The 15330-nt window shown below is 48.9% G+C and overlaps 1 protein-coding gene across 1 annotated transcript in view; it reads right to left on the reverse strand.

The window, feature by feature from the left end:
* Positions 1-14893, reverse strand: part of CASTOR2 (cytosolic arginine sensor for mTORC1 subunit 2) — a 40266-nt gene extending 25373 nt beyond the window's left edge. Inside the window, exon 1 of the mRNA XM_077311065.1 lies at positions 14266-14893. Within this exon, the coding sequence (XP_077167180.1) occupies positions 14266-14378 (113 nt within the window). The 5' untranslated portion in view covers positions 14379-14893. The remainder of the gene's footprint in view (positions 1-14265) is intronic.
* Between the last annotated feature and the right edge of the window lie 437 nt (positions 14894-15330).

Raw genomic sequence — 15330 nt, forward strand, 5'->3', positions numbered from 1 at the left:
GAGAATCAGAGTCTCTTGGATTCCCTGCTTGGGAGGTGGTGATTCCTGCAGGCCTTTGTGCAAAACAAAATGCGGGAACTTTGGTCCAGTTCAGCCGGCCTCTGAACGAGTGGGCTGTTTTATTAAACGTGGTAAAAGAGAAGAGAGTTGCTGTTGCTAAGCAACTGCCACCCAGTCACTGCCATTCAAACCTCCTCGGGAGACAGCAGAAGGAGGTATTTAATGTTTTTTAAAGGGAAAATTGTACCACGGAGAAGTCCCATCCTTGGGACATTCTCCTTGGTAGGGTACTGGACTTTGGAAACAGTTCCCCCTAAGCTCTCTTCTCCTTTAAGAGTTGACCCTTCACCTTTTCCTTAATGGCCTTGTTTTTCTACAGAAAGCAAAGAACAGACTGTGCAATGTTGTATTTGTCTCTCTCTCTCTTTCCTTTTCACCCCGGAGTCCAGAATAAACTTATTTATGGCACTGGTTCTCAGGTCAATATGTACAGAGCTTTAGGCAAAGAAATCCTCAGAAGAGGTTAAATGCTCATCATGGATTGAACTGAGGGCTCGTGGGAGTGGGGGTGCAGGCAAGGGTTATCACAAAGCTAGTTAAACACGTACTTCTGCTTTGTGCCTTTCTAGCTTAGCAGAAACACCCTGTCTAGAATGCTTTTTTGCAGTGTTTTATCCGGGTGCATTGGTTCTGGCCTCTTGGTGGCACCTGGGTTTTGGCCACTGAATGACCAGAGTGTTGGGCCGGATGGGCCATTGGTCTGATCGAACATGGCTGCTCTTGTGGTCTTATGTATGGGGCCATGTTGCTCTATATTCTTGGTGCTTGGGGGGGAAAGTAGGAGGGCTTCTTGAGTCCTGGTGGACCTTCCGATGGCACCTGGTTTTTGGCCACTGCATGACGCAGAGTTCTTAATTGGATGGGCCATGGGCCTGATCCAAACATGGCCTTGCTTACACTCATAAGGGCAAACAATAGAAGGAAGCTGATGTTGCAAACTAAACATTTATAATATTTGTGTTATTTTTTTTCTAAAAAAGGAACCACGAAGAATCCCTAATGCATCAATTCTACACTGTAAACAAGGCCACCTGATTCAGAACTCCAAGGTTGCGGGAGAAATACCGAGAATATCAGAAGCCCCTCTGTCCCCCACAGAATGCCAACTAGTTTGAGGAATGCAGCGATCAGCAGGATGTGGCCATCCCAGGAGTTTTTTTGGCAGCCGAGTCTAACTTTGTGAGCGCCAGAGAACAAAATAATTAACTGTCTAGTGGCAGCCTTTAGCCAACCAGTTCCTGGAGAGCAACCCAAGTTATCGGGTTAAAGAGTGCATTCCAAGCACGAGGGTGTCAAAGCGCTGCCTGACAATTCCTGGGAGGCCACGCCAGAAAAGGGTCAAACTAAGGAAAATGTGCTCAAGCCTCTGTAGGGAGAAACGTGTTGTAAAATTCAATATTTATTAAAATTAAAAATCCAAGTCTTAAAATATAGCCTCATTCAAATCCAAGTGTGCATTCAGACTAATGTCACCACTGACTGGACACGTTTCGGCATCGCTGTCTTTATCAATGGCCAGACATCTGTTCCACTTAATATTTCTGGTAAGGGCTTGGAGGAGGAGCGTGTCTCATGGCTTAAGTGCCACTCAGTGCTTAACACCCACTCAGGGTGGCTGTCCCGCCTCTGAGCGCCTCCTCCTCCAACCGGCTTGTCTGTCTGACCAGTGGCCAGCCAATCGCCTTCAGTCCCCCACCCCTGACCACTCCCTCCTCCTTCTACTTCCCTTTGAAGTTCAGAGGCTGCGGATCCCTGCTGCGGGAGAGCTGCCCCTGCAGGTGAGTTCCCTTCCCGGGATCCTCCACTCTGCAGCCTTTCCAGGTCCTGGGGAGAGGGAGAGGCCATCCTCAGAGTTCTTCCACCCCCACCCCACCCCCAATCTAGCACCCGTTGTATTCCTGAATGCAACAGCCTTTGTCACTAGTAAATAAATAAAGCAGCATACATAAAATAGAGGAACAGATATGTTAAATATAAAGTTGGCTCCTTTACATACAGTGATATAATATGTTGACTATGTAGAACACTAAGGACCTTCATCGATTCTATGGACCAGAAGACCAGATAAAATTATTTGCGGCCTCTTATGTTTCTAACGCAGGCCCTGGTCCAGAAGAGCACTTCCAGTGTCCACTGAGTCTCCTAGAGGAGCCAGCCTTTCTCCAAAGATTGCTGAGCTCAGATATTTTCTCCTTTTTGTTGTGAATTCCTGGGAGACGTCAAGGGGTGCGCATCCAAATGGCCTACTCTAAGATCAAACCGTTGCCAGGTCAAGAGTCTGGTTGCTTAGTGCTTCCCATGAGCTAACTTAATAGAATTCTGGGGAAAAGGGAGTTTGATTTGGGAAAAAACACCCTGCTATACACGTTTCCATCAAAGCAAGAATTGTCACATTCATACACATCTGGTGTCACCTAACCTTTTGAAGAAGCATGACGTAGTAGCTAAAGGGCCCTGACCTGGATAGGCCAGGTAAGTCCGATTTCAACAGATCTTGGAAGCTAAGCAGCATCTGCCCAAGATAATATTTGGACGGGAGACCACTAAGGAATACCAAGGTTGTGCCCTGGAGGCGGGAAGTGGCAGACTACCTCTGAATGCCTCTTACTTGAAAACTCTAGGGCAGGGATTCTCAGCCAGGGTTCTGGAGAACCCTGGGGTTACCTGAGATGTCCCTGGGGGTGACACAACCTTTCCCAGAAGCTCAGCCTCTGACATTACTGGAGCCCCCTTCCCTTGGTGCTCTGCAGGTCTAGTCTCTTTCTGAACAATGGAAACAGTAAATGATCGGCTGGCTCCCACATCTTACTTTCTCTGAAGAGGCGTATCACCACTTCTGGGGTTCCTCGAAAGGTTGAAAAAGCTCTATGTCAGCTGTGATGGCATATTCTACCACCATAGCGGCTAAAGTACTGGACTACGATTGGCAAGACCAAAGTTCATCTCACATGGCTAGAAAGCTGATCGGGTGCCCTTAAGGCTGTCATATCCTCTTCATGCAACCTATCTCATAGGGCTGTCATAAGAGTAAAATGCTGGAGAGGAAAAGAACGGATAGATCTGGTTTCATCAAAAGGTCCAGAAACTTGCTGGTTGGCATTGATTAATAAATAGCCCACGGCACACCAAAACCAACATGGATTTGTTTAGGAACGTTTATTCCACTTGGAATCTAGATCTAAGACAGCCCAAGTGTCCCTCTTCGCAAATAGTTGGCCAACCCAACAGTTGGCCAACCCAATCTTTGCTCTACGGGGACATCACAACAGCTGAGCTGGGGACACAGGTAGTTGCCATGGCAACTGTGCCCACAAAATCCCCACGCAAGCATCTAACGGCATCAAGGGAAGGTCAGGGAGGGGGAAGAACAAGGGGTCCCAAAAATAGCAGGAAGAGAGGTCTCAGCACCTTTCCAGTCCCAGGAACTGACGTTCCATGGGGTGAGAGCCAATCAGAGCAGCCCTTTCTAGATCGGTGAGCCCCTGTCAGCATGGCCAATTGGCAGGGGCTCATGGGAATTGTAGTCCACAAACATCTGGAGAGCCAGAGTTCAGTCACCTCTGCCATACAGTCCACCTTCCAAAATTGCCATTTGCTGCAGATAAATTGATTCCTGTCCTCTGGGGAGTTGTGACAGTGGGAGAGCTCCAGCCACCACCTGGAGGTTGGCTACCCTGTACCGCCCTGTCGTCTTCAATCATCGTGAGCACGCTGTTTATTTGAGGTGGGGGGAATAACAGGAGACCTTTTCTTTAAAGAGCCATACTTTAATATTCATCTGCCCTATAGCCCTGAATAGCTAATGTTACTTAAAGATGCACGTGGGGCAGACTCTCTGGAGCCATCGGGGTATGATGGCATCGGTAAGCCAGCCAGAGAGCGTGCAATGTGAAAGGCATGAAGCATGAGGACTCAGCTTCCTACATTAGAAAGAGGCTCCATCGCGAGCAGGTACGGATGGCACCCAGCCAGGATCGAACCCTTCGGGCGTTTTGCCAGGAGCGGGGGCTACCGCTGAGAAGAAGCAATCCCCATCAAGCTGGTGTCGCCGCTGCTACGGATTCACCGGGTGTTACACAGTTACAAAACCCTTGTTTCTCTTGGCCCAGCTTGCCCGCCAAAAGCCTGGCGAATTCAAAGTCTTCCGGCCCTACTCCAAATCCATGGCCGGTGGTTTTGGGGAAAGGGAAGAGTCTTGCCTTTGCAGGGGGTTCCTCGCCAGAGAAAAGATCTCAAGAGGCTGAGGCTGCAGGAGCGCTTGATCCGTGTTGCGGGGGCAACCCGTGCTACTCCCTCCCTCGGTGCTGTGCGGTTAGGGGGAGTTCACAAGGCGATCGAGACAGGGTCTTCGGACTCATGTGGCTTGCGGATCGCAAGACTGAAAAAAGAGCAATATGCACGCTCCGTTAGTAACAGAGCGTGTGCTCATTGAGCGTGTGTACGGTCCACAAGCCACATTCGTGCGAGGGCCCCTTCACGTATCTGTTAGTAACTGGGCCATGGGATGGTAATGAGATTAATCAGCTGGGTTTTTTTTTTTGGCAAATTGGGATGAAAACGGCACAGAGTTCTTGCTTCATAAATCCAAAAGGGTTTGGAGCTGGCCAAGGTGCCCCCTGCTGGACAACCCGGACCCCAAGTAGTTGTTTTTGTCTCTCGATGAGTGAAATGGTCCAGTGCATCTCCCCACAGGCAGAAGTTAAAGAACACCAAGTCCTCTTTGGTCTCTTGGCATGGAGACTTGCCTGGTTGTCAGTCGGACTATTTTTCAGTTCCCGGCCATTTGGCGAATTGCTTCTCCTGCCCTGGAGCAGTTTCCTTCGGTGGCTTTGATAGTTTTCATGTTCTCACTGTCTTTAAGAAGACAGTGGCTGCTGTTGATGCTGCTTGTAATGTTAGGGATTCCCCCCCCCCAAAAAAAGTATTTACTTGTTATTGTTAGCTGCTTTGGGAATATTGGAGGACACAAAATTAGATAAATACACCAGCAGCTAAACAGGGAAGAAGAAGAGTTGGTTTTTATACCTGCTTTTCACTACCTGGAAGAGTCTCAAAGTCGCTTTACAATTGCCTTCCACAACAGACACCCTGTGAGGAAGGTGGGGCGGAGAGAGCTCTGACAGGACTGCTCTGTGAGAACAGCTCTAACAGGACTGTAAGGCCACCCAGGGAGCTGCATATGGAGGAAGAATGGGGAAGCAAACCTGGCACGCCAGATTAGAAGCTGCTGCTCTTAACCACGACACCACGCTGGTGATAGAAGATTGGCTGGAGATTCACATCTACCAGCTCCCCACAGTGACCTCAATTCTACACCCAGATGGTTTCCCCTTTACTAAAAAACCCCCAGAATCCGTGGCCAGTTTGGCCTGGAAGAAATTCGCCTCCTGATCCCAAAGTGGCAATCAGCATGCAAGAAGGGGCCACAAGAGCCAAGCATGGACACAACCCCTTCTGCCCACCCACTCACAATCTGCCCAAGTTCCCATAATCAGCATTTCAGTCTGCTGGCTCTCTAGGCTCTGCTTACAAACTTCCAAAGAAGGAGAACCCTGAAGCCATCGAAGGCAACGCAACGAGAAAGAAACAAACAAACAGTCCCTCTGTTTCAAGCGTTGTACGGGAAGGAATCGAAAAAAAGTATCTAAAAGTAAATTCTCCCTGACAAAGTGGAACATGAAACATGTGCGTGAGTTATTCAGCCATTGAAGATTCTTTCCCTTTTGCACCACTTCAGTCTTTCGCTCCGTGTTGCCTTGGCGCGGCTGTTTCTTTTCATCAAGGGCAGCACCACGCGGAGTAGCAGTCAAGCGGGAGAATTACATTGGCGCCGGTCAATATCACGGGATCAAACTGGTCTAGGGGGAAGGCAAGTTTTCAGAATCATATCCTTGGTGGAAGATTTATAAGCTGGCCTACGGAGTGACGGTGCTGCCCATGTAGCGCTAGCATTATTGAGGCAACTGCCTACCTATTACTCCGCTGCGAATTTTATTCTGATGACAGAAAAGGCATCATTACTCCCCTGCCAGCACGATTTAAGCACCTGAACAACTCGGAATGTACAGAGTTGTTCTTGACCTACTTCTTATTAGAAGGCAAGGAGGCCACTATGTCATAAAGGTAAAGGTATCCCCTGTGCAAGCACCGAGTCATGTCTGACCCTTGGGGTGATGCTCTCTAGCGTTTTCATGGCAGACTCAATACGGGGTGGTTTGCCAGTGCCTTCCCCAGTCATTACTGTTTACCCCCCAGCAAGCTGGGTCCTCATTTTACCGACCTCGGAAGGATGGAAGGCTGAGTCGACCTTGAGCCAGCTGCTGGGATCGAACTCCCAACCTCATGGGCAAAGTTTTCAGACAGCTGCCTTACCACTCTGCGCCACAAGAGGCTCCACTATGTCATATGCTGTGGCAAAATCTTGATCTCTTGCTTATATTTATTTATTTATTTATTGTATTTATATACCGCCCTCCCCGGAGACTATAGGAAATGGAGTACCTTTATTTATTTATTTATTTGATTTTTATTCCACTCTCCCATACAGCTACTATGAACTTTCTTAGCCTTGATTGAAATGTGAATTGGTCAGATGATGAAAAAAATAACCCTCAATTTGCAGAAGATGCTGTATGACTGACCATAAAGCTGCTAAGGAAGTCCTTGAGTAAGAAATCAGGTTGAGGATTTAAACTTAGGTTTATATGATCTACATTTTTTTACCCAAAACCATATTAAGAGCTGCTGCTTCTTTATACTGGCATTTCAACTGTTTTATCTTATAAAGGTAAAGGTATCCCCTGTGCAAGCACCGAGTCATGTCTGACCCTTGGGGTGACGCCCTCCAGCGTTTTCATGGCAGACTCAATACGGGGTGGTTTGCCAGTGCCTTCCCCAGTCATTACCGTTTACTCCCCAGCAAGCTGGGTACTCATTTTACCGACCTCGGAAGGATGGAAGGCTGAGTCAACCTTGAGCCGGCTGCTGGGATTGAACTCCCAGCCTCATGGGCAGAGCTTTCAGACGGCTGCCTTACCACTCTGCGCCACAAGAGGCTCTGTTTTATCTTATAACTCACACCTAATCGACTACCGTTGTCTTTAAGAATGGATTTGACTGGGGATTTCTTTTATTGCTGAGTGAATTGTGTAACAATGAAACTGGAATCCATCATCATATCCCTACCAGATCAGACCACGGGTCAGCTTGGTGACTCTGGGAAGCTGACAAACACACCAAGGTTCACTTAATAACTGCCTCAGCAAGTGGTACTGAAAGGTATACTTCTTCTGAATATGGAGGCTCCACTCAGCCTTGGACTGTTGTTCCAAGAATGTGTCCGATCCCTTTCTTGGCCTATAGCTGAAGATCAGAGTGATTTCCCCTCTAATTCTGTTTCCCTACTAAGTTCACCTCCCGAGCAGAACAGAATTGCTGTCTTTTTCAAATGGGCAATGGGCAGTGCAAGATCTTGTGTGGCCCCAGAGTGCTGCTGAGCAGGGCTTCCTGGGTTAATGAGCAACCTCTAATGCACACAACTTAAGAGGGGACACTGGACTAGCATGGTGTAGCAATGTAAGAGTGTTGCACCAGTGTATGAAGAGATTCGAATCCCCACACGTGCCATGGAAGCTGGTTGAGTGACCTTGGGCCAGTCATACTCTATCGGTTTAACCTACCCCACAGGGTTGTTGTGAGACTACGATGGAGTAACTGACGTAAGATGCTTTGATCCCCCATTGGAGAGAATGGCAGGGTTGCAAATTAAACAAACTCGGCTAGAGACCTCTGTTTTGCAGCAGAGAGCTCCCTGGCGCAATTGAATAAGAACAGCTGCCTTTTTATACACCATTTTTCACTACCTGGAGGAGTCTCAGAGTGGATTATAATTGCCTTCCCTTTCTCTCCCCACAATGGACACCCTGGGAGGTAGGTGGGGCAGAGAGAGCTCTGACAGAACTGCTCTGCGAGAACAGCTCTGACAGGACTGTGACGAGCCCAAGGTCACCCAAGTTGCCTGCATGTGGCTGAGTGGGGAATCAAACCCAGCTCTCCAGATTAGAAGATCAGGCGGTCTCTGCAGAGGCAGATCTACAGCAAACCGCCTGTGTTTCTTTGCCTGGAATACCGTCAGTGGGTGATGGGAAAGGGCTCTACCGGAGGTGTGCTGGTCAGAGCAGGCCTTAGGAGACCAAGAGCCCAATGGAGCGACAGGCAGGTCCATGTGTTTACGGGTCAAGATGCCAGCTGACTGTGCTGGCCCAGCGGAGCAGAAGTTCCGCTCGTGGCACAAAAAGTTCGTGACAGTGCAGAAACGACTCTCTGAAAGGAGCCCTCAAAGCCCCAGTTTGCAAGGGCAGCAGAGGTGGGCTTTGTGGAGCAAGCAGAAAAAACCCGAAAGGGAAGCCAGGCGCTGGTGCCAACCCCCGAGCCGGCCCTTCACAAAGCCAGAACAATTTTGTTTGTTTGCTGGCTAATTGACTTCTCTCTTCGTCACTAAATCCCCCTCATTAGCTATACACAACTGAGCTGAACGGAGCTTCAGCGGCTGGCAGGACAAGATAGACGCAGCGGATCTCAACCTTCCTGATGCCGCGACCCTTTAATAGAGTTCCTCATGTGGTGGTGACCCCCAACCAGAAAATTATGCAAGGGTTCCTTCACAGAAATTAAACCGAAACTGACCAATGGCGTGAAGATCCATTGTTCAGCATTGTATATAAATTGATTTTCTTCCAGGGTTTCTCAGTTCAGTTCTGCCTCTTGTCCCACCATGCTGATCTTGCTCTTTTCCGCTGCTCCAGACAGACAAACGCTCTATCTCGATCTACCCCACAAGGCTGTTGTGTGGATGGCGCCCCCCTGGCCAAGCTGCTTGCCCTGCCGCGACTCCTGTGAAAGGGTCGTTCGACTCCCAGCTTGAGAACCACTGAGACAGAACTTTCTGCAGCAGCATCCTGCAAAGCCTGCTCTGGCATCTCCGAAAGCGAGATTCTCTGTTCTGAACCTGTGGGTCAATTTCTATGTTTTACAAACGACAAAACAAAAGATTAAGCATCCTGTCCCCCATGCCAAGATTGGCCACCCAGTTGGGGTTGCTGGCTCCTGGCTGAGAAATACCTGGAGATTTGTGGGGTGAAGCCTGAAGAGGGTGGGGAGGGTCTTTGGTGGGGGTCTAATGCCATAGAGCAGGGGTAGTCAAGCTGCGGCCCTCCAGATGTCCATGGACTACAATTCCCAGGAGCCCCTGCCAGCATTCGCTGGCAGGGGCTCCTGGGAATTGTAGTCCATGGACGTCTGGAGGGCCGCAGTTTGGCTACCCCTGCCATAGAGCGTACCTTCCAAAGCAGCCCCTTTTCCCAGGAGAACTGGTCTGTGTTGCCTGGGGATCGGTTGTAATAGCAGGAGATCTCTAGCCACCAACTGGAGATTGGCATTTCTATACTCCAGGCCCATCTTTAGGGAAGGAGCCTGCAAAGGGCAGAGTCTGGGAGCCGAGGGAGCACCGCAAAGATGTGATGTCATAGCTCCTACCCTCAAAGCTGCCATTTTCTCCAGGGGACCTGAACACTGGAATCCGGAGATTAGTTAATTCCAGGAGAATTAAGGACTGGCAGCTCTGGTTTGGGAAAGATTGGATGATTCAGGAAGGGCAGAATTTGGGAAGGGAGGGACTTCAGCTGTGCACCATGCCCCACCTGAAGTCCACCCTCCAAAGCAGCTATTTTTCCAGGGGAGCTGAGACTTTTTGTCAGGGAACAGCTGTAATACTGGAAGATCTCCAGGTCTCACCTGGAAGTCAAAGAAAAAAAATAAAGATTGACGTTGTTGGCTTTTCAATAAAGGCATGTTTCATCTATTCGTTGGAAGTCTTCTCCATATATTTATATACTAAAGAGAATGTAGCCAAAATGGGTTCCAGATATTTCACAAGCCCGTTTTCAAAAATGGCACCTTTCCTCAGTGGCTATGCCCTGTAGTAAAAAAATAATAGCCAATAAATCCAAACATGTACATGCAATCCACAACCACTGTAAACCGAACAATGAACAAGAAAAGGGTTTGGTTTACGTTAGCTGGGAATTGCATGGCATTTTATTGAAAAGCCCATGTATCCATCTTTTCCTGTGTCTTTTGCTTTGTGAAATCAGCCAGCCATCTTTAGCCCCCACCTGGAAGATGGTAACTCTGTGGCTGGATTTCCTGCAGGCAGGAAGGAGAAGAAATCCAGATTGGGGCCATAGCATGGAAGTAAGGTGGTTAACATCCCCCTCCATATCTTTTCAGTCCAAGTTCACTCCCTCCCCCCACGCTGGAGAGGCCAAACATACAAGCAGCCATTGTGTATGTAAAGGCATGTTTCTCGCCCTGACCCTGGGTGGGCAAGAAGAAAAGCAGTGCAATTCACTTAGGCACTTATACTCTGCTTTTCTCCCCCATGGGGGCCTAAAGCCATTTACAACGGGTCTCCTCCCCTCCATTTGAGCCATGCAACAACCAACTGGCGAGGTAGGTCAGGCAGAGAGGGATTGGACCAAGATCAGCTTGATGCAGTGGTTAAGAGTGGCAGCTTCGAATCTGGTGAGCCGGGCTTGACTCTCCGCTCCTCCACATGCAGCCAGCTGAAGTACTATAATCCAGTAGCTACCTGCATTTGTTGAACAAATAAAATCAGCCCTTTTAGACGGGGTCTCACTGCATTGGGAGCAGTGCAGGGCCAGACACAAAGGGTGTAACAGAGATGCAACCCTGAATCTGTCCTTTTTATTTATTTTATTTTATTTACAAGGTTATTATTCTGTCTACCTAGATAACAGCCTGAGGAGAAAGTACCCAAAGTACAAGGTGACAACATCATTAAAAGCAACATAAAAACCATTAAAGCTAGGCAATCACAAAAGGCTGCATTAAAAAACCCAACCAGCCAGAGCATTAAAAACAACACAAAGAGTTAGATCCTGGCTAACTTTTTCACGACAGGGGTCGGGCGAGTCTCCAGTTCCCTGGAAGTTGCTTCTTATTTTGTTCCCAAGGGGCCTCTGTTCCTCCCCCCCCCCCCCCCCCCGAAGCACCATTTCGAGGACATCACTGGCCTGCAGGAGGAGGAGAGGAATAAGGAATATTCTGTTCCACTGGCCAAAGTGCCTTGCGTGACATAGCTCTCTCACACACACACAGCTCACACACACACATGTGAACACACACCTCTTTCCTGGTGTTAGGTCTACTGCAAATTCAAAACAGACTATGTTGCCTACACTTCTTTTTTGGGTTGTTGTGCAATGGCCATATTTTTGTTTGGAAAAAATATATGTTCTTTGTGAAAGTCACTTGTCACAGACACTTGGGGACCTCACTGGGGAGGAAGACGGGAAAGACAAGAGAAAGAAGTAAGGAACGGAAAAATCCCATGGCCAGGAGCAGACAGGAGAAGACTTTTCCAGCCTCCCGAAGATGGAGACTTTTAGGGAAAGGTTGCCAACCCTGGGTTAAGAAATTCCAGGAGATCTGGGGTGGAGCCTGAAGAGAACAGAGGTGGGGAAGGAGCTCAGAAGGAATATGACCCCACCCGGTCCACCTTCTGAAGCTGTTGTTTCCTTCAGGAAGCTAAGCAGGGTTGGCCCTGGTCAGCACTGGGATAGGAGGCCACCAAGGAAGTCCAGGGACGCTACTGCCCAGAGGCAGGCAATGGCAAGCCACCTTGGAACGTCTCTCACTAGGAAAATGCAGCTGCAGGAGGAAGAGCCAGACTGCTGCCCCCCTACTGCCCCAGAATTCCTCACTGCCCCCCTGGATCCTTCCCTCGCCACATGGGGGGAGTGTACCACCCACTCTGGGAACCCCTAGGCTAGAATAAGACTTGAAAAAGATCAGAACCCTGAGGTAAACACCTGGCTAAAAATAAACGATTTGGCCTGGTGCCTTAAAGCAGGGGTAGTCAACCTGTGGTCCTCCAGATGTCCATGGACTACCATTCCCATGAGCCCCTGCCAGCATTTGCTGGCAGGGGCTCATGGGAATGGTAGTCCATGGACATCTGGAGGACCACAGGTTGACTACACTGCCTTAAAGAGAATACAATAGGTGCCAGGCCAATCTCAAGGAGGCAGGACTTTCCAAAGGAGAGGGCCATCACCGGAAAGGCCCTGTCTTCATTTGTCCATTGTCGCCCCTCTACAGATGGGGTTACGGAGAGAAGAGCTTATGAGGCACTTCTCAATAGGCAGCGCAGACAAGATGGACGCCATCCCCAGCCCGAGCGATTTCGGGCCCTACAAATCAACACCAGCACTTCGTATTCGGCCCAGAAACGGCGGTCGCACGCCTTTCGAAACAGGGTTGATACAGCCCATTTGGCACCGCAGAAGATAACAACGGCTCACAGACCTCCCTTGCTCCCATTTTACGGATGGTCAGCTGAGCCACACCGTTTGGAATTATAATGAGAAATATAGGAGCAGACAAAGAGAGAGGGCAGCCTTCTGGTCCTTTGGCCCAAGCAACTGACTTCGGGGAGCAGTGTTTTTTTCATTGTCAGGAGACGTCACTCGCGTTCCGCTCCAACGCGCAATCTTTCGGACCAGTAAAATCGGAAAGGTTATCCGCGGCCTCCCAATAAAAGCATTTCGGGGTTTCTCCCCCCGGCCGCCGAGGCAACCGGGCGACCGAGGGGAGGGAGAGAAAGCTGTCACGGTCCCTCGGCAAAGGGGGAAGTGCATGTTTAAAAATAAATTGTGTTGGATTTTCAATTTTAATACCCTGTCGAGTTGTCGGAGAGGCGCAGTAAACAAAAGGGGGCGGCGAGGAGAGAGCGAATCCCGAAACGCCACAGACCGGAGTGAGATTTCAACGCAGTCAAGTTTCGCTTGAGCTTAAGGGACAGTGATCCAATTAAAACACACCCCCTTCGTTCTGGCGCATGAGGAGGAGGCCTTCCCGGGGCCTTTCCAGCTGGAGCAGGCACCCTCTTTGAATGTCCCCCCCCCAAGGTTTTGATCGAGAGGGTTCAGAAGCCAGATCCAAAGTAGAAAAGGGTAAGATTTAATTGACCAGGCTGTGTAGTAATTTTTCTGCGCCCTGACCCACAGCTGCCAAGCCTATCTAGAATAACTGAAAGGAGTCTGTTTGTTTTTGTTTTGTTTTTTTTGGGGGGGGAGGAAAGAAAAATGACTCCTCTCCTGTTTACTAAACCTGCAATTCAAATTGTTTTCCTGCATACTGGGGGGTGGACTTCACCTAGACCTTACCCATGGGATGCCTCTCTGGGATAGAGATGTATTTGGATGCCACTGGTCTAACTTTACCCCCTCCACTTGGTTTTGCTTGGCTCAGAGGCATTATTCCAAAACACAGAGAAGGAGGGGGGGAGAGAAATAACCACAGGACAGGACCTTGCAAGAAAGCCAGGAGAACCTCTTATCGCCCCTCCCCCCAAAAAAACACTTGTTTTTTTTTAACGCAGACTTGACATGTAGGGTTTTTTTTTAAAATAAAAGAAACTGCTGCAAGTCAAAAAGAGAGAGAGAGAGAGAAAAAAATAGGGATGTTACACGCACAAATATCCCTCCTCTCCGCCCCCCTCCCGACCGCCGTTCTTTGTTATCTTGCCCGTCTCTCCTTTCGAGTTTCCCATTTCAGCCTCTTTGCAAAAAATCAGTTTCTCCCTCCCGCGAAACTTTCGATTCTTTATTTCGGGGGGGGGGGGAGATTTCCCCCCACCCCACCCCCTAACCATTGCCAACACCTGTTTTCATTAAACACCTTTCCAAAGCCGATCTTTTAAAAAGAATTAAATAAATAATAAATTAAAAAAAAAACTGGGGGGGAGGGGAAGGAGGGGGGCGTGTTAGTGCGAGGAGCAGAAGAGGAAGAAGAGAAAAAAACACACACACACACACAAACCCTTTCCAAGATTCTTGCTGAAAGACAAGCAAAAAAGAAAAAAAGCCAAGACAGCTCCGATCGCTGCGGAGGATGGGCATTGGAAAGGGGACACACACACACACACACACACATACACACACACAATTCGTGCGGGCTTTTTCCGAGCTGCTCGACCCAACCCCCCCAAATCCCGGCATCCGAACGGGCGAAGGACTTCGCTTCCCTCCGCCGCAAATCGGATCGCATCGCGGGCATCGCTGTTCATCATCCGCGCGTCCTCTTCCTCCCCCCCCCCCGCCCCCCCAGAAAGGTTGCGCTTACCTTGTCTTGGAGGAGAGAAAGGCCAGTTTGATCAAGCCGTAGGTAAACAGCTGGATCCTCTCCTTGGCCACACTGGCGACTTGTAGCCGGTGCTCTAAGATGTGCAGTTCCATTTTTTCCTTTTGGTCATTTGTGGTTCATCTAAGGGGGGGGGGGTTGGGGGGCTTGGCGGATTCTTTGATCTGTTGCGAGTGTTTTGTTTGTTCTCTTCTCTTCTCTCGCCCCCCCCCTCCCCTTCTTCTCCTTTTGTCAACGGGGTATTTTTCCACTCTCCGTTTCCTTTCGCAGAGCAGGCAGAGCGGGGAGGAAAGACGGCTTGGCAACGGGGTGGAAAGAGGGGTGTTTTTTTTTTTTAAATAGAATTATTATGGTCTTATAGATATGTATATAAATTATATAAAGGGGAAAGCGGCGGTAGGAGGGGCGAGAGGAAGGGAGACGCTTGCAAAACTAAAGGAGAAGTGGAGAGGGGAGAAGGGAGAGGAAAGGAAGGCGCCAAGCAATTAGGAAGGTAAAATAAAAGGCGAGATAAAGAGAAGGGGAGAGAAAGAGAGCAGAAGCCAGGAGGAGAGTTGAGAGCTCCAGAGTGCAGGAAAGAGCTGCTGGTGTTTCAGTGGAACAAACAACTTGCCACTCAAACGCGGAGCCGCACTGGACATGCGCGCCGGAGCCAAGGATGCTGGGAGATGGAGTCCATTGGTGACGACGGAGTGGATTTTTTGTCCCCCGGCCAGTGTTCTCCTTTAAAAGCAACGCTTACGTTAAAAATGCTAACCTGAGACGTTTGAATTCTGGCTATTGTATTTTATATTCTTTATTATGGGATTCTATACGTTGTGATCTGTTTTATCTGATTTTTAAAAATGTAATTTTATATCTTGTACATTTAGATGTTATAAATATAATAAAAAATAAAAATAGAATTTATATTTGTATTATCCCATTGTGTAGCCCCTTGGCCAATTCTGTCCATCTGTCCGTCCATCTGTCCATCCATCTGTCCGTCCATCCACCCACCAACTCACCCACCCATCTATATATGGAGATTTATATATGGATGGATGA

The sequence above is a fragment of the Paroedura picta genome, chromosome 15, assembly GCF_049243985.1.
Source record: "Paroedura picta isolate Pp20150507F chromosome 15, Ppicta_v3.0, whole genome shotgun sequence".
In the NCBI taxonomy this organism is placed as follows: domain Eukaryota; kingdom Metazoa; phylum Chordata; class Lepidosauria; order Squamata; family Gekkonidae; genus Paroedura; species Paroedura picta.